The 23181-nt window shown below is 37.1% G+C and overlaps 2 protein-coding genes across 2 annotated transcripts; both read right to left on the minus strand.

The window, feature by feature from the left end:
* Positions 1 to 643: 643 nt before the first annotated feature.
* LOC135720997 (chymotrypsin-like protease CTRL-1) lies at positions 644 to 3313 on the minus strand. Its single transcript, XM_065243093.2, has 4 exons — positions 3075 to 3313; positions 2702 to 2985; positions 2433 to 2578; positions 644 to 1400 (listed from the first exon to the last, which is right to left on the minus strand). The coding sequence occupies exons 1-4, from the start codon at positions 3311 to 3313 to the stop codon at positions 936 to 938; spliced, it is 1134 nt and encodes a 377-aa protein (XP_065099165.1). The 3' UTR covers positions 644 to 935.
* Positions 3314 to 8020: 4707 nt separating this feature from the next.
* LOC135748111 (uncharacterized) lies at positions 8021 to 13711 on the minus strand. The gene is made up of 4 exons (XM_073813639.1): positions 13654 to 13711; positions 9100 to 9423; positions 8542 to 8817; positions 8021 to 8469 (listed from the first exon to the last, which is right to left on the minus strand). Exons 1-4 carry the CDS (start codon positions 13709 to 13711, stop codon positions 8225 to 8227), a joined length of 903 nt encoding a protein of 300 aa, XP_073669740.1. The 3' UTR covers positions 8021 to 8224.
* Between the last annotated feature and the right edge of the window lie 9470 nt (positions 13712 to 23181).

The raw sequence follows: 23181 nt of genomic DNA on the forward strand, positions 1-23181 counted from the left end.
CGCTACCGGAAGGTAGTTTATAACGTTAATAACATTTTAAATATGGATATTTCTACAACAACACCGCACGGATTACCCACAGAAGACCTTTGTTTATCATCCTGGAGCCGTTTGGATTTAATTTGTGAAGGATGGACGCACTTTTTTGGACTTGAAGGTCGTGGACTATTGCTGGACCCCGTGACATTACATTTAATGAACAGAAAGATCTAAAATATTTTCTAAAATATCCGAAAATGTGTTTGTCTGAAAAACGATGGACATATTCAACTCGGACAGCTTGGGGGTGAGTAAATCATGGGTTTAATATCGTTTTTGGCCGAACTATCCCTTTAAGAGGCAGTATTATCCCCTTATGACATCACAAGGGGAGCAAAGTTTCAATTAGCTATTTTTGTTATCATGCTTGCAGAGAATGGTTTAGCAAAACGAAGTTACTGGGTTGATCTATTTCACATTTTCTAGGTCGGTAAAAGCACTGGGGACCCAACTATAGCATTTAAACAAAGAAAAAAATCTGATTTTTATGATATGTGCCCTTTAATTAAAGAAAACACACTCAAGAGAACAAGTTTATTACTCTTTAACGTACATTATTTGTCAAAAGATCCAGTCAATAAAGATCCATCTGTCATGTAAATGATCTGTGCTTAACCAAGGACAGGATGATAAAAGATAAAAGAATTTCATTTACATGAAGCTTTACATTCTTAGTTTTGTGCTTTAAATTAAGGCCACACATAAACCCGAACACCAAATACATTGTAAGATACACAAATATCTAAACTTCATTTTTAAAAGTTTAGTATTAAAGAATGGAAATATTTCAAAAGATGTTAAACTATATCAGAGGTTTATGTATTTCATTGAATCCATAACCGACAAATACGACTATCCTCCTCCCTTATTTATGAGAATAAAATCTATTATTATTGTCACTTAACGACATTCATAAAGAGACAGAAGATGAAAGAAATGATGGAGAATGTGAGGGAAACGGGATGTGAGTAAAGACGTAGTGAGCTTCCGGTCAAGCTACTAGGAGTTAAAGTGGGATCCGTAGTGGAATTACTAGAAGAAGTGGAACCAGAAATGGAAGAAGTGGGATCAGAAGTTGAAGTAGCGGGATAAGGAACAGAAGTAGTGGGATCAGAAGTAGAAGAAAAAGTGGAAGCAGAAATAGAACTGGGAGCAGGAGTAGGCTCAGGAAAAGCAACAAATCCAGGCTGGTTACTGAGTATCTGAGTGTTGATCCATTGCTGATATTGAGACACTCTGGTGAACACAACTGGCCTGCCAAGGTCCTCATCTTGAGCATCATTAGTGTATATAAAAATCATAATTCCAAACTGAATCCACAGAGAGTCCTGCTGAATGACCAATGCCCCTCCAAAATCACCCTGCAAAGAGAAACACTTTACATTTACACCTCTACAATTAAACTATCAATACTGTTACAGACATTTGCATGAACTATAGAAGAAGAAAATGTGATTTCTGCAAAACTCAGAAATCAATATTATAAAATAAGGTTAGAATGTTATAACACATTGCTAGGGTATTTCATCTGGTTGCTATGCTTTGTTAGATCCTATGAGCTGGTTTCTAGGCATTTTTATGACGACACCTTCACGCATGACTTTCCAACGTGAATGACACAAGTTAATTCAAAATGTTCAAACGTCCAGCTACGCATTTTATTCGCTTAAAGATGCAGACGACACCTTCAAGCGTGACTTTCAAATGTGAATGACATGAGTTAACTCTAAATGTTCAATCGTCCAACTACGCGATTTATACGCATAAAGATGCAGATGACTCCTTCACGCGCGACTTTTACACGTGAATGACACAAGTAAACTCTAAATGTTCAATCGCCCAACTACACAATTTATTTGTTTAAAGATGCAGACGACACATTCATGCGCGACTTTCACACGTGAATGACACAAGTTAACTCAAAATGTTTAATCGTCCAACTACGCAATTTTTTTGCTTCATTTGCGTCTGGTGTGAACGCACAGTAAGGTGTTTCATTCTGTTCTAAAGGTCTACAATCTGATTGCTAAGCATTGCTAATGTCGCAACTAGATGAAACACCCTAATACCCAGCTAAGACACACTAGCGATGCCTAGCAACCAGATTGTCGACCTTTACAACAGAATGAAACTCCTTACTGTGCGTTCACATCAGATGTGAATGAAGCTAATAAATTGCATCGATTGAACAGTTAATTTGCGTTAAAGCCAATTTTTACGTCTTAAACCTTAGAAGCTAGTTGCTAGGTGTTGCACCACAAGGTATAATGCCAAATATCTTGTGGATTGTTGATGCGATGCGTTTGTAGATTTCAGTTTAAAGACTAAGATTGAGACTGTGATCTTAGACTGTTCTGTAAAAATGCTTAAAAAATGAATGATTGATATCTTACCTTGATCTCGCCTGCATAATTGAAAAGTCCAGCACACAGCATGTTTATCATGAAGGGAAACTGGCCACCATAGACAGAACTGCAGTTTTGGACAGTCACAATTGGCTCTTCTGTTACAGGCCAATCATTATTTGTTTCTTCATAACCTATAACAAATAAAAAAATACAGTATAGTTAGGGAAAATGTCATATAACACTTATTTTGTAATCATGTTGCTTTAAATCTTGCACATGTGTACTTTTTGTGTTTTTTTTATATAATCACTTACCAGCAAAAGCCTCTTTCCATCCTGTGACCCAACTTGAAAGTCCTTCATCAAATGCACTACCAGCAGCAGCCAGACAGACCGGTCGAATATAATCAGTGAAATTCACAGAAGAGGAGAGCTGAAGCAGCGCAATGTCATTGTCAAAAGTATTAACGCTAAAGCCACGATGCTTGATGATCTTAATCACTGTTCTGCTTATCTCATGCGGGTTTGGGCCTTGGTAGGTTTCACGTCCCAGGTAGATGGTAAAGTCTGATTTGTTAATGTCAGCGAAAGTGTTGGGACTATAAATAGAATAGAAATAGTCAGTTAATCCATATGCAAAGTGTTGATTTCACACTTACATTTCATAAAAGCTTGAATCACTTCATACTTTACTACGCATTGGACTGAAGTCAAAACCCAGTCTTTATTGATGAGACTCCCGCTACAAAAATGAATTCCATTGCTGATTCGTTGAATGATTACTTGCCAGGGCGAAGACCCTAAAGTCGCACCTGAGTTTGTGTTAAGTGGAGCTTGGCCGCACACTGACGAGAGAAGAGAACGTGTGATAACTGAAACGTTTTGTGTAAACATCTCGTTGATGGTGACTATAGAGTTACTTACCATCTAGCTGACAGAAAGAGCCTATATTGGAGAAAAAAAACAAGTCATTGTTAATATTGTTTGATAAAAGTTAAAGGGGACATATTATGAGATTTTTTTTTAAGATGTAAACTAAGTCTTAATCTAGGTCTGAGCAAAAGTGTGCCGTTTTGGGTGTGTCATTTAAAATGCAAATGAGCGGATGAAGTGCAACCACTGATCACAATGATGGTGGTTTGTTGCAATTGAAACTCAATTGTGCTGTGAAATATTTTATGTCTCTCTTTCTCTCCGTACCAAATGGTTGTGCTGTGATTGGATAGTGCAGATAAAGGGGGCGGTATTACCTTATTCTGACATCACAATAAGGGCCAAATTACAATGACCTATTTTTTCACATGCTTGCAGAGAATGGTTTACCAAAACTAAGTTACTGGGTTGATCTTTTTAACATTTTCTAGGTTGATAGAAGCACTGGGGACACAATTATAGCACTTAAACATGGAAAAAGTCAGATTTTCATAATATGTCCCCTTTAATGTTTGATGGTTTTCCTAACACATTATCAACTCAGTCAAAAATCACTTAATCAGACTAATTGCATGGTCTGACTAAACATAAAAATGTAGGGTTACAAATTATTTTTTATAGTGCAGTTATTTTTAAGTCGACCCAGCCTGTTCTGGTGAGAAATTTTACATATTTTACTTGTTGGCTAATTCGTGTCGACCCAGCTTGATCTTGTGAGAAATCGTACATATTTTATGCGTTGGCTAATTTGTGTCGACCCAGCCTGATCTTGTGAGAAATCGTACATATTTTACGCGTTGGCTAATTATTATTGACCCAGCTTGATCTTGTGAGAAATCGTACATATTTTACACGTTTGCAAATTATTATTGACCCAGCTTGATCTTGTGAGAAATCGTACATATTTTACGCGTTGGCTAATTCGTGTCGACCCAGCTTGATCTCATGAGAAATCCTACATGTTTTACGCGTTGGCTAATTCGTGTCGACCCAGCTTGATCTCATGAGAAATCGTACATGTTTTACACGTTGGCTAATTCTTGCCGAACCAGCTTGATCTCATGAGAAATTGTACATATTTTACGCGTTGGCTAATTTGTGTTGACCCAGCTTGATCTTGTGAGAAATCGTACAAATTTCACGCGTTGGCTAATTCATGTCGACACAGCTTGATCTCATGAGAAATCGTACATATTTTACACGTTGGCAAATTATTGTCGACCCAGCTTGATCTCGTGAGAAATCGTACATATTTTACGCATTGGCTAATTTGTGTCGACCCAGCCTGATCTTGTGAGAAATCGTACATATTTTACGCGTTGGCTAATTTGTGCCGACCCAGCGTGATCTCATGAGAAATCGTACATATTTTACACGTTGGCTAATTCGTGCCGAACCAGCTTGATCTTGTGAGAAATTGTACATATTTTACGCGTTGGCTAATTTGTGTCGACCCAGCTTGATCTCGTGAGAAATCGTACTTATTTTACGCGTTGGCTAATTCGTGTCGACCCAGCTTGATCTTGTGAGAAAGTATACATATTTTACGCATTGGGTAATTCCTAAAAAATCGTACAAAAGGAAATAATTCAAAAACGTACAATCATTATATAAAAATTATTATAAAACCCCACCTCTAACCCCAATATCACAGGGGTGAAAGAAAAAAAACGGACAAATGTGGTTGTGCAATTTAATACGAAATAGCCATCATGTAAAATACGTAAACTGTGAAAAGTAAAAAGTTGGAATAACTTAAAAAAGAACTGCAATTGGCAACACCTACATTTTTTTTATTATTTTCAACTTATAGTATTTTTTAGTTCTTAAAAGATCACTTAAAGGTTCTATGTGGAACCAAAAATTATTAATTTAAAGCATTATTTAAAGTTTTCAAATAATTAAAATAAATAATTATACAATTTTAGATGTTATTAATTTAAAAATCATTTATTGTTATTGTTTAAGAGTTTGATTAAGCACCTGCCTACCTGCTAGATTGAGAAGTACAGCAACAGCAACACACAAAACTGTGTTGAACCTCATTCTCATGTTTTGACTGCTGACCGATGAAAATGTGTCGTTTTTATACAGGTACCTTGCTGTCCCCTCCTTATTTCTAGCCTCACCTTTTTGTTCCTTTTGCGACTAGCAAAAATTGTGCAAAACTGCAAAAACCTTTTGTCTTTAAACTTTATATTATATAACAAACTTTAGGAATATCCAGTAAGTGTAGTAAATTGTATTGCACTTTTCATAATTCACATCGGTTCAAATCAAATGTACGGAAAACCATACTGTAGTGTTGTAAACAGAGTGTTTAATGCATTTACATGGAAATATTATTGCATTAGAACTCTAAGATTATGCGGAAATGATGGATATAGGAGGATTGAAATTATAATTTTACTAAGTTATGACATTTGTCATATCATGGTAACAGCTATGTTAAATAGATGGCTACAGTATAACATACATAAAATTAAAGTACGCTATTGACAGATGCTAAATTATGCTAAAGGATCTAACCAATTTTCCTTCATGTAAACCTCAAATTAAAATTAGGGTAATTTATCAGTTTTAAGGAAAGCACTTTAGCTATTTAAAGGGGACATATTATGAAAATCTGACTTTTTCCATGTTTAAAGGGGACATATTATGAAAATCTGACTTTTTCCATGTTTAAGTGCTATAATTGTGTCCCCAGTGCTTCTATCAACCTAGAAAATATTAAAAAGATCAACCCAATAACTTAGTTTTGGTAAACCATTTTCTGCAAGCATGTGAAAAAATAGGTCATTGTAATTTGGCCCTTATTGTGATGTCAGAATAAGGTAATACCGCCCCCTTTATCTGCACTATCCAATCACAGCACAACCATTTAGTATGGAGAGAAAGAGAGAGATAAAATATTTCACAGCACAATTGAGTTTCAATTGCAACAAACCACCATCATTGTGATCAGTGGTTGCACTTCATCCGCTCATTTGCATTTTAAATGACACACCCAAAACGGCACACTTTTGCTCAGACCTATTTTAGACTTAGTTTACATCTTAAAAAAAATCTCATAATATGTCCCCTTTAAGTGCTATAATTGTGTCCCCAGTGCTTCTATCAACCTAGAAAATGTTAAAAAGATCAACCCAATAACTTAGTTTTGGTAAACCATTTTCTGCAAGCATGTGAAAAATAGGTCATTGTAATTTGGCCCTTATTGTGATGTCAGAATAAGGTAATACCGCCCCCTTTATCTGCACTATCCAACCACAGCACAACCATTTAGTATGGAGAGAAAGAGAGAGATAAAATAATTCACAGCACAATTGAGTTTCAATTGCAACAAACCACCATCATTGTGATCAGTGGTTGCACTTCATCCGCTCATTTGCATTTTAAATGACACACCCAAAACGGCACACTTTTGCTCAGACCTATTTTAGACTTAGTTTTCATCTTTAAAAAAATCTCATAATATGTCCCCTTTAAGAAATTGGTAATCAAGCAGAAAACAGAAGCACCATTATCTTACAAAGTAGGAAAAAGTACTTTAACTTCTTTATTAGTTCTCTGAGGGAAATGTACACTGAACAATATACACAACACTTTTGTTTTGCCCCCATTTTTCATGAGCTGAACTCAAAGACCTAAGACGTTTTCTATGTACACAAAATGCCTTTTTCTCTCAAATCTTGTTCACAAATCTGTCTAAATCTGTGTTAGTGAGCACTTCTCCTTGGCCGAGATAATCCATCCAACTCACAAGTGTGGCATATCAAGATGCTGATTACACAGCATAATTATTGCACAGGTGTGCCCTAGGCTGGCCATAATAAAAGGCCATTCTAAAATGTGCATTGTATTGTGAATGTTGGTCCACTTCTCTTTAACGGCTGTGTGAAGTTGTTGGATATTGGCATTAACTGGACCACGCTGTCGAATATGCTGATCCAGAGCATCTCAAACATCTCAATGGGTGACTTGTCGCAGGAGTATGCTGGGATGTTTAGCTTCCAGGAATTGTGTACATATCCTTCCAACATGAGGGTGTGCATTATCATGCTGCACCATGAGATGATGGTTGTGGATGAATGGCACAGCAACGGGCCTCAGGATCTCATCACGTTATCTCTGTGCATACAAAATGCCATCAATAAAATTCACCTGTGTTCGTTGTCTGTATCATACGCCTGCCCATACCCTAACCCCACTGCCACCATGGGCCACGCGATCCACAACAATGACATCAGCAAAACGCTCACACACACAACTTCATACACGCTGTACAAGGAAAAAATTGATTAATCTATGAAGAGAACCTCTCCAAAGTGCCAGACATCATTGAAAGTGAGCATTTGCCCACTCAAGGCGGTTACGACGACAAACTGCAGTAAGGTCGAGACCCCGATGAGGACTATAAGCATGCAGATTAGCTTCCCTGAGATTGTTTTTTGACAGTTTGTGCAGAAATTCTTTGGTTATGCAGACCGATTGTTGCAAAAGCTGGTCTCAGACGATCTTGGAGGTGAAGTTACTGGATGAGGAGGTCCTGTGGAGGTGCTGATGTGGTTACACGTGATCTGTGGTCGTGAGGCCGGTTGGATGTACTGACAAATTCTCTGAAACGCCTTTGGAGACAGCTTATGGAAGACAGCATGCCAATCTCAACTCCCTTAAAACTTGCAACATTGTGTGGCATTGTGCTGTGTGATGTAACTGCACATTTTATAGTGGCCTTTTATTGTGGCCTGCCTAAGGCATGCCTGTGCAATAATCATGCTGTCTAATAATCAGCATCTTGATATGCCAAATTAATGATATGCTCCTAAGCTTTTTGTTTTTGGAAGAAAATGAAAAGAAATGATGATGTGTGCAAACGATGCATATTGCCATTGTGTTTGTTGTTTATAGTGGAGTGTCCCGTCTCAATTTTTTCTTGCGCATTCTCTGTTGTACTCGTACTGGTACGGGGTGTGCGGATGACCGCGGACCCTCCTGATGACGAAAATTATGTAAATTATTCTGTTCATCTTGTCTGGATCTGATGTCATAAATCAGAACAACAACAGCTGCTACAGCAGCCACGCCCATCAGAGCAGAGACGACCAATCGGATCACAGCTTCAGTCGTAGCACAAGAGCTGACACAATCTGAGGAAAGAAAAAGCAAAATGAAACAGAGATGAAGTGAATGAATAAACACAAACATCACCTGTGACTCACCTGAACACGGCTGACAGAGATCAGTGATGTTGAGATGTTGAGTTTGGTTTATGTTGGTATTGTTGAGTACACATCTGTATGTGTTTGTATCCTGATATTCAACCTCCAGAGGTAGAGAGAGTCTGATGTTGAGATCGGACACACTGATGCTGGACAATAAACTGTTTCCTTTGTACCAGGATAGACTCACATCTCTCACATTCAACACTGAACACAACAACACACATGATGAACATTTTGAAGAGTCTCTGGTGATGACAGGAATGGGCAGATGAGCTGAAAAACGTAAGTAAAGAATAAAGATGTTAAAGGTACTGCACTGTTGTCATTATTATTATTATATTTAGCCTATGCTATTTTATATTGCAAGATGTGTCTTTGTTCGTTTGTTTTGCCTTATAATATTTTGGAGACACTGTGTGACAAGACATGACTGAATACCTCACACATGAATCAGTGAACGTGCATGTCATCTTTAACTTTTATGTTAATGTGTAATTATGTAAAACTTTTTCAATAAAATTAGAATATGTAAATGAACAGTAAATCTTTACTCACCATAGACAGTAACATTAAATCTGTATGTCCCTCTTCCGAAAATGATCATTTTATAAAGTCCAGTGTGTTGAGTTGTGATGTTTGTGATGGTGAGATCTCCAGTCTGATTATTTATCTGCAGTCTGTTTTTGAATCTCCCATCAGGAGTATCGTTATATAATGGGGTCTTCCTTAAATTTCTATCAATGAAAACTATGAGAGACTTTTGAGATTCAAACAACCACTGTATCTGTTCATCTCTCTGTATGTCAGTAAAATCAGTGTGCAGAGTAACAGAATCTCCCTCCATCCCTGACACTGACTTCACCTCATCACCAACAACACCTGCTAACACAGAGATAAGGTTTGACACGGATTATAACAATAATATTCACAGATTGTCTGTCATTTTTATTACTTAAAGTGTGAAGTTATGTAGAGACAAGTAACATCACAAATAACGTTTTAGATTCGGATTGTAAGGGATTTGGTTATGGTTTGTCATATTTTAGGTTATATTGAGTGTTTTATCTTAAGATTAGTATAAATGCTTTACATGGTATACTTTTAATGTGTTATGGTCCAAATGACTTGGGTTGTCTCTCTGTTGCTTGCACATGACGGTGTTTTTTCACAACTAAGCCTGGAAGAGGTACATGTGACATCAGTAAGAATAGTGACATAGCTGTATGATGCGTTAGAAAACAAACGCACTGTGTTTTATCATCCGTGGTTGTATTTATAGCAATCTTGAAGGTTACAGAGATAGATGCCCTTACGAAAGGAAAATATATTTACCAATACATTATTTGCAATATATTGCAATATATTATTTTACGTTCAATTTTCCAATATATATTGATGGTACATATATTCTATATATGTGTAATATATTGCAAAATATACAAATTATTGCCGCTTTCAATATATTGTACATGAATATAATATATGTGTTTGTATATTTAAAAATATATGCAATATTATATTTATAAATATCCCCAATATTGTATTTCGATTTATATGCAAAAATGTATAAAAAAATATGTACAGATATCGTGTCACATGTATGTTTACTATATGGTAGAATATATTTCAAATATATGTAAAATTATATGAAAATATACATGAAATATATGTAGATATGTGTTCGATATATTGTGGAATACATTTGAAAAATTTCTTAAATTAGATGGGAAATATGTGAAATATATGTGCATGGAAACATGTATTAACAATATATGTACAGATGTAGTGTCACATGTATGTTTACTACACTGTAAAATACTGTTAAACTGTTAAATAACAGTAATCAACTGGCAGCTTGGTTGCCAGCAAGATAATGTTATTTTACGGTTCTGCCTCTGTTAAAATACAGTTCTACTTCCGTTAATTTATTTTTTAAATATATAAATTTACATGGTGGTGTTATATGTGTTAGTATTGTGAACTTAATTAATTTGAGTCCACTGAAAACAAATATTACTTCTAAAATTGAACTGCAAACATTTAAACTTTCACACAAATCTCATGTAGTTCACCATGAGCAAACTACACAGTTACTGCTTTAAAATAAAACAACAGGCAGCATAACATCAATGATCTACTGCCCATCCTTGACCTAATCAACCACACTACTCTTCAGCACAATGGTAACCCAAAAACTGAGTCAAATCCTAACAAAACAGAACATTAAACACTAAGAGATCTCTCACATTATCATCTTGTGTAAATCCCCTGAACAGTTTTTAAGTTCACATGATTTAAAAAACAAAATACAAGGACTTTTCTCTAATGTCTGCACTGTAAAAAAATTCCGTAGAAATTGCAGCTGGGTTGCCGGTAATTTACCGTAGATTTAAATTTATGCTTTTCACTGGCAATATTTTGTTCAAAGTTAAATGAACATTAAAGGGGACATATTATGAGATTTTTTTAAAGATGTAAACTAAGTCTAAAATAGGTCTGAGCAAAAGTGTGCCGTTTTGGGTGTGTCATTTAAAATGCAAATGAGCGGATGAAGTGCAACCACTGATCACAATGATGGTGGTTTGTTGCAATTGAAACTCAATTGTGCTGTGAAATATTTTCTCTCTCTCTTTCTCTCCATACTAAATGGTTATGCTGTGGTTGGATAGTGCAGATAAAGGGGGCGGTATTACCTTATTCTGACATCACAATAAGGGCCAAATTACAATGACCTATTTTTCACATGCTTGCAGAAAATGGTTTACCAAAACTAAGTTATTGGGTTGATCTTTTTAAAATTTTCTAGGTTGATAGAAGCACTGGGGACACAATTATAGCACTTAAACATGGAAAAAGTCAGATTTTCATAATATGTCCCCTTTAAACATTTACAAGTCTTTGTCTTAACAGAGTAAAACTAAAACAAACAGCATCAAGCAAAACATTCTGGGAAACAAAATCTGAAGCAAAAAACAGAAAAAGGTTGATGATGATTTCTGGTTCCCAGAATGCTTTGCATGAGGCTGTTATTGTATAGTTTTATTCTGTAAAGATAAAGACTTGGTAATATTTAAAATTTATTTAACTTTGAACAAACTCTTGCCCATAAATAACATAAATGTAAATCAACGGTAAATTACCGGCAACCCAGCTGCAATAACATTGTAATTTCTACGGATTTTTTTTACAGTGTGTGTGAAATTAACATATTTACAAATTTGACTGTTAAGTTTTCTGTTTTTTAACAGCACATTCTGTTAAATAACAGTAATCAACTGGCAGCTTGGTTGCCAGCAAGATAATGTTTTTTACGGTCTCCTTCGGACTGTTAAAAAACATTAGCATTCTGTGTTTTTATATCTTACACATTTAACCCTATAAACCCCATCGCAAAATCCTTGGTGTCAAAAGAACACTGCTTAATGTGTCCACACTACAAAGAGTAAAAGAAACAGACCCAATGTTGAAGTTAATGAGATAATGAAGTGATGATTGAGTTAATGATGAACAGCTGCTGTTAACAAACACAATCACTGAATGAAAGATGAACAAGAACCGAATAAAAGAGAAAACAAGCAGAAACTCAACTTACAGACTTAGAAGAGACTCAGACTTACTCAGATTTTCTAAGATCTCACAAGAAGATCATCAAACAACTCCACAAACAATATTAACATCTTCACTTATTACAAACCAGTATGATTTTATATTATATGTTCATTAGCTCTTACTGAGAAATAAATCATACGGTGTGGTTTCCTAAACAGGTATTATCTTAAACCAGGAATAGTTTAATTAGGAAATTTAACAAGTTTTAACAAACATGCCTAACTAAAAACATTACTTGTGCATTTTCAGGCAAAACAAAGGGCACTGATGTATTTTAAAATATGTCAGTGCAAGTTGTTTGGCGTTTGGACAGCTCTATAGTCTAATCCCTAAATAATAGTTACCATTCTCGTGATCAGTGTTTACTTTAGTAGGACTCTTGATCCTTGGGTTGTCCCCTTGGTGTTGTATTTATTCATGCTTATCAATGTGATTTGAAAGACATTGAATATGGCAAAAAAGTATAAATAAAGTATTATCACTAACTAATGACTGTTATGGTGTAAGTCTCATGAGTCAAAAGTAATTTACTGATTTATACAGAAGCTCATAAGTGATTAGATGGGTGGCAACCCCTTATTGTAGTCTTATAATGTGACAGAAACTGAGTGTTGAGGTAGCCAGAGGAATCTTACGAACATTGGGATTAAATTAAAGGGGACATATTATGAAAATCTGACTTTTTCCATGTTTAAGTGCTATAATTGTGTCCCCAGTGCTTCTATCAACCTAGAAAATATTAAAAAGATCAACCCAATAACTTAGTTTTGGTAAACCATTTTCTGCAAGCATGTGAAAAATAGGTCATTGTAATTTGGCCCTTATTGTGATGTCAGAATAAGGTAATACCGCCCCCTTTATCTGCACTATCCAACCACAGCACAACCATTTAGTATGGAGAGAAAGAGAGAGATAAAATATTTCACAGCACAATTGAGTTTCAATTGCAACAAACCACCATCATTGTGATCAGTGGTTGCACTTCATCCGCTCATTTGCATTTTAAATGACACACCCAAAACGGCACACTTTTGCTCAGACCTATTTTAAGACTTAGTTTTCATCTTTAAAAAAATCTCATAATATGTCCCCTTTAAAAAACACGAGCAAACTACACACACAGACATCAAGAATCAGGCTATGAATCTCAACAATGGTGACTATCAAATGAAAAGCTTCATGCTGCAATGCATGCTGGGTATCAGCATAGTACAAAACTCATTAGGCCGATGAACTGTTTTTCCATTTTCTTTTGTCACCCTAGTTGAGAATCGTAGGCTGATTCTTGATGTCTGTGAGTGTCATCTGAGGACTGTTTTCAAGTTTGCAAAAATACATTTGTAGGCAACTCTGTCAAGCTATCAGATTACTGTTATACTAATAATTCATGTAATGATTCAAATATGTAAATACTTATTCATAAACATTCCTAAGAACTTCTAATTTTTATGATTAAGCTTCATAAGGCTGTTAAGACAAACCACTGTTCAATAATCAGACATCCAACCTCAAGAGAGTCCATCATCTCTTGGTTTTCTTTGCCATAACAAACATGCATCTTAAAGACACAGTTATAACAACCAGACTGTGAACCAAGTCAAGAGCCCAACTAATGAAAACAGTGATCAACATAATGGTGACTTTAAAGAAAATGCTTGTAAAGTCTAGTAAACACCTGTTTGTTCTCAGTAAGAACTGTTGTAGATGTATAACAGAAATAAAGTCAAAGTGGTTTATAAGTGAAGATGGTAATGGTGTTTGTGTAAATGTTTAATTCTCCTCTGGTGATATATGGAGAGATTTATTGTGTTGTGTTATTTTCAGTTGATGTTCATCAAAGTCTTTGTGTCTGTAAGTGTTTCTGCTCATCTCTTCTCTTTTTTTATTTATCTTTTCTTTAGTGATTCTGTTTATTAGCAGCAGGTGTCCATCATTAATGCTTCAGTACTTGAACTCATTGACTTGATTTCAGGTGGATCATTAGGACACTAATGTAGGGAATAGTGAACAAGGGTGTATGGTGTGATTTGGGACGCAGTCTTAAACGGTGGACTCTCAGGGCTGTAAATTCACATTATTCTGAGAACTGTTTTTTTACAGAATGCAGAATTTAACAGTATACTTCTGTTTTTGTTAAAAAACAGAATCATACTGTTAAATTTGGCTGTTTTTTAACAGCAATTTTTTACAGTGATATGGTAGAATATATTTCAAATATATGTACAACTACATGGAAATGTATACGTAGATATGTGTTTGATATATTGTGGAATACATTTTACATATATGTAAAATTAGATGGAAATATATGTACATATTTATTGTAAATGTATGCACAATATGTGTCCATATATGAGAACATGCACATACAATGTTTGAACATATATGGGGATATATACAGTATATATACATGAAACATCTAAAATATATAAAAACTTAATATGCAACCTGCAATATACAAACATTTATAACACATATTAACACAGACTGATGGGTAATCTATCAAAAGCCACCTTTATTTTCTTTTAATTAGGCACAGATACTAAACCCAATTTGAGATACAGAGCTACATAGGCCTAGTAAAACCACAAGAGGTTTTGCATATGGTCAGTCAAAGGAAATGTGATGGGCTTTACATTACATTACATAAATGTGTTGCATTGCATTTACATAAATTACATTTTAAAAGAGTGCCATTAAACAAAAAATATACAAAATATAAATTAAAGCCACTTAAATGACCAATGTCCAGGATCACAGGATGTGGTCTATGCATATATTGCAATATATTAAAGCATATAAAGACAAACTATTACGTGTAAAAAATATAGTGCCCTTTTTGTTCTTGATTGCAATATATTTTGTATCATATATACATGTATGGTTTATGCATATATTTCAATATATTGGAAAATATAAATATTAAATCCCATACATGGGAATATGTTGCCTAATATATTACATGATATTTTCCAATATACTGCAATATATTTTTGTTTCGTAAGGGCATGTACAGCACAAAGCAGCTTGTTATGAGGAGTTTAGGGAAGTTTTTACTGAGGATGGGGCCTGAAGGACTGAGTCTGCTGAGCCTTGTGACAGAACAAAGTGAAAAAGATCAACCCCTGAACTTTGTTTGGGTAAGCCATTTTCTGCAAGCATGAGGAAAAATTAGGTCCTTCAGATTTCGCCTGTTTTGTGAGGTAGGTAGCAAGGCGACTTACAGTTATACCACTCCTTAATCTGCACTATCCAACCACGGCACTGTCATTTAGTGCAGAGAGAAGATGAGCAAAAAATAATTGACAGCACAATTTGTTTTATTACAAAAAAACATCATTATTGTGATCAGTGTTTGCATTTCATCAGCTCATTTGCATTTTAAAGGACACACCAAAAAATGGCACAATTTTGCTCAGGCCTATAAAGTGGCAATTTCAACATGCTAAAATTAATTATCTGTGAGGTATTTTGAGCTAAAACTTTACATACGCTTTTGGGGGACACCAAAGATTTATTTTACATCATAAAAAAATCTCATAATATGTCCCCTTTAAGTGCTATAATTGTGTCCCCAGTGCTTCTATCAACCTAGAAAATGTTAAAAAGATCAACCCAATAACTTAGTTTTGGTAAACCATTTTCTGCAAGCATGTGAAAAATAGGTCATTGTAATTTGGCCCTTATTGTGATGTCAGAATAAGGTAATACCGCCCCCTTTATCTGCACTATCCAACCACAGCACAACCATTTAGTATGGAGAGAAAGAGAGAGATAAAATAATTCACAGCACAATTGAGTTTCAATTGCAACAAACCACCATCATTGTGATCAGTGGTTGCACTTCATCCGCTCATTTGCATTTTAAATGACACACCCAAAACGGCACACTTTTGCTCAGACCTATTTTAGACTTAGTTTTCATCTTTAAAAAAATCTCATAATATGTCCCCTTTAAAATAACCTCCAGAGTAATGTCTATGGTAACTGTGGTATAGACGGTTTAATCGGACGCACGTGCAATGACGCGATTACACATCTGGTCGGAACTTTATTTCTGGTTTATTTTTAATGGTCTGACTAGTTGCTAAACTGAACTCTTGAACAAATACCTCGTCAAAAATAACAAATTTTTTGGTTTCCTATGTAATCTATGTGTTGTTTATTTTGCTTGTTATATAAATAAACTACTTTAAAAGGACTTTGTTGTTATTTATACTTAGCGGAGTTTACCAGAAGTTACTTGTTGACCACGAAAGCCACTTGTTTATGTTGTTACTGCTGAAACCGTCTATAAGCGGAATAACTGACTCCAGTCCTTTTAAATTATTTGAAAATAATAAAAACTCCAGTTTGCGTCGTGCTGCCGTTGTCAATTATTCTTTACATAACCACCAGAGCGATGTCTGTGGTAAACGTGGTATAAGTTGAATAATTGACTCCTGTTCGCGTCGTGTGCATTATTTTCGAATAATTCAAAAGCACGTTGTCAATTATTCCTTAATTTATGAATACAGTGAAAGAATTGAATCCATGAATAAGCTAGAACTCACCTGTCAGACACCACATAAACAAACAGAACAAAAATGTGTGAAACATTTTCTCCAGTGGTTTCAGTCCAGAAATCTGAAAAAACAAACTCTTAAAACTCTTGAAAGCTGATGAACACTTCATAGTAAAATAGTAAGTGGTCCTAACTTCCGTCTGTGTTAAAGCTTGGTTTTCTCACTTAGTCACATCACTTTAGTAACAGGAAGGAACACGACAATACTGCTGAGAAACACTGAACACGTCATACAACATTATGTGTGCATTATCACTCCAATGATTTTATCTGTCAATTACAACTACATTAACTGATATCTTATTTACATCTGATAGTATTCCATGTAAATCTAAAATAAATACATAAAGAAAGATAAACACGGTGAGGTCGTATTCAACAGTGAGTCAAAACATAGTAAAATATAATGCAAAATATAGTAATATTTGGGGGGTTATTGTTTTGGATGACGTTGTACGAAGACGTGTGAAAAACTAACTACACCCCAACTAAGTATGCCCAATAACACAGGTGCTTTAAATGAGCATCAAAGAGGAAATATAGCTGCAAGCAGCGATGATGATGGCCCTGAGCAGTACGGTGCCATCACTACATGTTAGCTCCCAGAAACTGATGCATGGTGGGCATCAGACAATGTATGCAGTAGAGAGACACATCCTGTTTATCTGATTTTGCCATAAATTTGTTGCATCCCCATGGCAACAGTATTCAAGAAAAGGTTTTAGAGAAAAATCACAACGTCTTGGCATCATGTTGACCAAGTTTGGTGGCATGAATCCCTGAGCAGGAAATCCAAAATTGTTGACTTCCTGCTGGGCAGAGCTAATGGATGCCAAATTCAAAGATGTTTGGGTCGAGGAAAACAATATATGTATCAAGTTTTGGACATTTTTTACACCTGGTATTTAAATTCGTCTCTTTTGTCGACTTTTTCAAGTAACAATTGCTAGAGACCGACACGGCTGACATAGACTGTCTGTAGTTAAGATCACAGTTAAGACCACAATAAGCTGTTTAAAATGCATATATTATACATCTTTGTATTGCATGCTCATATATGGGCTGTATAACGTTCTTTTAACACTATAATGATGTTGCTTTACCTTAGTACAGTGGTTTTCAAACTTTTTTTAGGAGCGACCCTAATTTAAAAAAAAAAAAATTATGCGACCCACACTCTACCCCCCCTCTTAGTAGCATGAAGCAGGGCGGGGCCGAAAGCCGGAGTGAGCCCGGTGAAACGTGCACGCACGCATCTGTATGTATGTAACTTATGCCGAGTTCAGACTGCACGATTTTACACCTGATTTTGACTCGCCGACAGGTTTTGAGAAATCGCAGACAAATGCCCGAAATCACAGGCAAATTGATGCTCGTGCACGCGAGTGACAATCACGCAGTGTGAATTATCAAAAACGCGATCTGAGAGAATCGCCGACGAGTCGCCGACACCCGTGAGATATTTGGCATGCTAAATATCTGGACCGGTCGGCGATTCAAATTCATGCCTTGTGAAACATCCCTGCAAGTAAGCCTACGATGGCCCTTTATGGGCCCACTTAGGGCTAGTCTAAGGGCCCCGCGCAGGTTTGCTCATTGGCAAAACGTTGGCCCTTTAGCGCTGGCCCTGCGCGGGCAGCCCTCACTTAGCCCCCAGGAAGCCCTCATACAGAAAAATCCCCAGAGTTAAATGAACACTGCTGGATGTATATATTGTCCCATCTTACAGAGTGTTTAAAAGTAACAATGAAGCAGAATTAAAAGCTCTGTTATCCTCTTTCTCAACATCTCTCTCTGAAACCTAAAATTGCATTTCACATCTTACTTGTAGAGTCATTTTCTTAACTTATGTTAAGATGTTGGCTGTTTCATTTAAAGTCACCATTATTGTGATCAGTGGTTGTTTTAATTGGACTTTGACTCTTGACCGTTGGCTTGTTAGTGTTTTCTGGCTGCTATATCTAAGTGTGTTTAAAACCCATGTTATAGCAAAGAAAAGGCAGTAGTAATTGATGGTTGATACATAAACAACATCAAACATAATCATTTAATGAACAGATTTATTAATATAGTTTTCCCCCCTCATCAGAAGCATCATTTTCTGTTAATAATGATATACTACAGTGTAAGGTCCAGAAGTCTCATAGCAGTTTATTATTCTGAAGGATTTTGATAGTTTGCACATAAACATTAACCGCTGAACGATGTAGATGCACAGACATCAAGAATCAGAGTATGAATCTCAACAATGGTGACACAAAATGGTAAATAAAGGTCATTATTTATTCATGCCGCAGTGCATTCTGGGAGTCCTGGATGAGATTTGTAATTTGTTGATACCCAGCATGCATTGCAGCATGAAGCTTTGTAGTGGAGGACTTTTATTATGCTTTTATTTTCATATTATTATGTTTTATTTTTCATCCTATTTTTCATTTTTTAATAACAATCTGAAGCTCACAAATTGTGATTCATATGGAGATCATGTTTTTCTGCTAACGTACAGAATTATGCTCTTTCTGTCTTTTCAGCAAGTACAATGTCCAAGGAAGGACTTAAACATCATGTACCAGCATGTACTGTCCTTTATGATTATGTTTAACGGTTTTTGCTCTTAATCACTGACAACTGAAGGCTATCTTCTAAATGACGTAGAAACGGATGATTGTACGTGTTTCAGCATCTTACTATAAATGTGTCTTCAACCTTGTGATCGGGGCTCTTAGGTTTTTAAACTTCTAGCACCATGGGGGTGAGAGCCTATTCTGCAGAATATATAAAATTCAGACAAAGAAAATTCTGTCGACAGTGTGTCTGTGTGATCCTTGACTTTGACTCTTAGTGAGTATTATTTGATGCGGCTAAAATTCCACGACAATAATGGCGACGAGGATGGGATTCCACAGCTGTAGACTCCAGGTTTGGGAGAGACTGACTGATCACCCCTGAGACAAGAGGTCTCGGGCTCCGTACCCCAGGCCTAAGGGAAGGGAGAGTCTCAACCAGTTCTGAAGTCAAGGCTGACGGAATCTGGAAAAGAACCGTTGTGGTGGCATCTGAATAGATAATACGGTAAGCGTTATTTCGTTCGTGACCGTGGGTCAGGGTAATTCGAAAGGGAGTACAAAGTCAATGGATCTGGAAAATGGCGTGTATGCTCGAGTGATCAAATCAAAGGGCACGGGGGCGTTGGAAAGCGTAAAATCTGGGAGAAAAGGTATGATTTTCCTCCTAAAGGAACACTGAGTGTAAAAGCACTCATTTTATTAAGGGAAAAATCATTGCGGATGGCAGAGAAATGAGAGCACAGAGTAAGATAAAGACCAAGGACGAACTGACTCAGACTAAGTCAGAGCTAAACATTAAGCAAATGTTTTTCCTACATCAGATTCATTACATGATGAACCTAACTTTTTTTTTTTCCCCCTCCTCCCTATGCACCTGCACGTACCCCACCTGGGGTACATTTCCAATTCACAAGGGTACCGCTTCTGGACGATGACCTCCAACCCCCTCCACAACGTCGCCCTCCACCACCACCTGCTCAACAAGCCGCACAGATACAACAGCCAGCACGACAAGCACAACCTTCTGCACCCCCGCCACCGCCGATGCAAGAACTGCCACGTGGACCAGAATCAGAGATCATCCACATCCTTGACAGCACTTTTGAAGAGGACAAAGATGATGTTCAGATAAAGACGGAACGGGAGGCAAGGCCTAAGGAAACAGCAGAGAAGCCGTTCACCAGAGAAACAGCTATCTTCAGCTTTTGCCAAGATAGGAGAATGGGCACAGCCACAACATAACAACGCAATTTCTCTTCGCAAGGACAACGCTCCCGAGAGAACGGGCAGCAGAGAGAATGAGAGAAGAGGAGAGGAGATCCGAAAGAAAATGTTTACTGGTATTGCGGACAGAAAGGACATTTGAAAAAACAATGTTTCCATTTCCTGAAAACTAAAGGGACACCGGAATCCCAAGGGAGCGCGGGAAACCTGCCGGTGTGTAAAGAAAGGGGCGACTGAAGCCAGGAGGGGGAAGGGGAGCATCGTACGGAGGCGGGTAAGTCCAATCTTGTTTTTTCTGCGGTTCAAATTAGAGGTCTACACGGGTCCAAAAATTCCTACCCGAACCCGATCAGACCCGTAAATGTGCTACACTGAACCGACCCGGACCCGTCTGTTGTTTTGAAAGCTGGACCCGGAACCGACCCGGACCCGTCTATTATTTAAAAGCTGGACCCGGATCCGACGCGGACCCGTCTATTATTTAAAAGCTGGACCCAAACCCGTCCGGGAAGACACAGACCCGACCGGCAAATATTCTTTAGCTAAATGTTATTAATAAGTCAATAAACAAGTAGCGAAAATTAAACTTTTTGTCTTACCCATAACGTTAGAAGTTAGTCTTCTCCCTCCTCCTTGTACCTGACTGTGTGTGATGCACAATCCTTATTTCCAAGAAAGTTCCATCCATGTTATTCCTCTCTTGACGATTGAAATGTTTAATGCTTATTCCAGCTTTAAAAGTCCACTTTGTTGTGTATCGGGTCAACTTGCTTAATAATGTTTACCCATTTGGATAATAACGATTGCTCGTTCAGTGTCATATCTGCTTTCGTTAGCTTTACTTTGCTATCACCTCTGTGCTCTTTGAGCAGAGTCGCGAAAACTGTAGATATAACAGCAAGACGTTCAATTTATAATATTATTATAAAAATTAGAGAAGTCACGTCAGTGCAAAATGCGCGGTACGGCGGAATAGGTCCCGCCTTCTAAATAAAATAGCCAATTGTCAAAGGTAAAGTCATTGCGTCTCACTGCAGAAGCTCCTGACTGGTAGCCAGATAAACATTACAAGAGCGCATGCGCGTTAGCTGCCTGGTTGGAGCAACCAAATATAAACTTTTTAACGCAACTTTAGCGTCATAGAAAAAATGTATGCGACAGTTCATCTAAGTTTTTGTTGCTGGAGAAATATTTTATTTAAATGTGAGTGTGTGTTCTCCGAGTCCGATCGACCTCGGGTATTACCCACAATGTTAAACAGACCCGGACCCGAAGTAATAGATTGAGACCCGACCCGGACCCGGCTGATCATTTAAAATATAGACCCGAACCCGTACGGATCCCGGGTCGGGTCCCGGGTCTTCGGGTCTCGGGTCTTCCGTGTAGACCTCTAGTTCAAATGCCATATTATCTGCTTGCTAATTCTGTTTTTCTGATGTGTGTGAAAGGGAAAGAAACGCTCTATGCAATGAAGAACTTGCTTTGCTTGATGCTGAACGAGAGGCAACATCTCTAAACTGCCTCTCAAAGAAATAATGTTTGAGGGACAGGCATTGTTGTTTATGGTAGACTCTGGTGCAATCAACTCTGTCATACGCAAAGATGAATTCCCATTTGTCACCTTGAGTGGGCAGTTTAACTCGTCTATGAGTGCTACGGGGCATATAGTGAGGGAAGAATTTACTGCTCCACTCTGTTGTATGCATGACGGTAACAAGTTTATGCATATGTTCCTTTTATCTGACGCGTGTCCGGTAAACCTCATGGGGAGGGATTTGATGTGTAAAATTAATGCTAGCATCTTATGTAACAACCAAGGCCTGAATATTTCTTGTTGGGATCCCAGAATGTCATCTATGTGTATGTCTCTGTTATATGTGTATGAATGGGCGAATGAAGAGTTGCATGCTGAAGGGAAGATAAGATTGCCACAAGCCAGCGAGGTCATTCCAGCTGAAAACATGCATTGCACAAGCTCATGTTGTTGACATAACAGAAAGAGAGTGGCAAGAGAGGTGGTTTTCTGTAAAGACAGAGGGTTTTGACTTTAACCCATATATGCTGGAATGACTCATGGTGTGTGGTAGGGGTTGAACGACTTCAAATTATTTAAAGTCGACTGTTATGACATCAAAGTCGAGTCAACGTCGACTAGTCGTTGATGTCAATCATACAAAACACAAGAGATGGGACTGCTTTGCAACATGCCACAATTTATTAGCAGAACATTAATACAGATGCTGATTATACAGCTTATGTTGCAACTTAAATTAAAAAAATTATACAGCTCATATGTTGCAACTTAACGTAACAATGCAACACTTAGTCCAGTTTTAGAGCATTTTTTAATCGATGCATGTCTGTATAACAATGCTAAAATTATACAGCTCCTATGTTGCAACTTAATGTTAACTAGGGATGGCGAAAACTAAAAATTTTCTTGACCGGCCACCGAGCCTCATTAGCTGGTTTAAAATATGCTACGCTGTTTGAAATAACAGCCATTTCGAGCCGCGCCTGCAATTTCGCAACTCTGTCGCATCTCTCTGCGCTCTGCCTCCGGCTCACAAACAAACACACTTTTTAAAATCCCCTACAGCGCGGAACATGAGTCCCACAAACGCGGCGCTGAATCGGAGGACAAATGGCTGCTTAGTTTCGAAATAGTTTAGG

This window comes from Paramisgurnus dabryanus, chromosome 24 (genome assembly GCF_030506205.2).
Source record: "Paramisgurnus dabryanus chromosome 24, PD_genome_1.1, whole genome shotgun sequence".
Taxonomy (NCBI): Eukaryota; Metazoa; Chordata; class Actinopteri; order Cypriniformes; family Cobitidae; genus Paramisgurnus; species Paramisgurnus dabryanus.

Bases quoted from the DNA above. Each gene is read 5' to 3' on its own strand.
- LOC135720997 (XM_065243093.2), bottom strand. From the start codon at position 3,313: ATGGTAAGTAACTCTATAGTCACCATCAACGAGATGTTTACACAAAAC. The intron at 2,986-3,074 runs GTATGAAGTGAT...TTCTATTTATAG, and splicing joins TCAGTCCAATGCGTAGTAAA to TCCCAACACTTTCGCTGACA. The intron at 1,401-2,432 runs GTAAGATATCAA...TTCTCTTTGCAG, and splicing joins ATTATGCAGGCGAGATCAAG to GGTGATTTTGGAGGGGCATT.
- LOC135748111 (XM_073813639.1), bottom strand. From the start codon at position 13,711: ATGCATGTTTGTTATGGCAAAGAAAACCAAGAGATGATGGACTCTCTT. The intron at 9,424-13,653 runs GTCTGATTATTG...CTGTGTTAGCAG, and splicing joins GGACTCTCTTGAGGTTGGAT to GTGTTGTTGGTGATGAGGTG. The intron at 8,470-8,541 runs GTGAGTCACAGG...TTCTTTCCTCAG, and splicing joins TCTCTGTCAGCCGTGTTCAG to ATTGTGTCAGCTCTTGTGCT.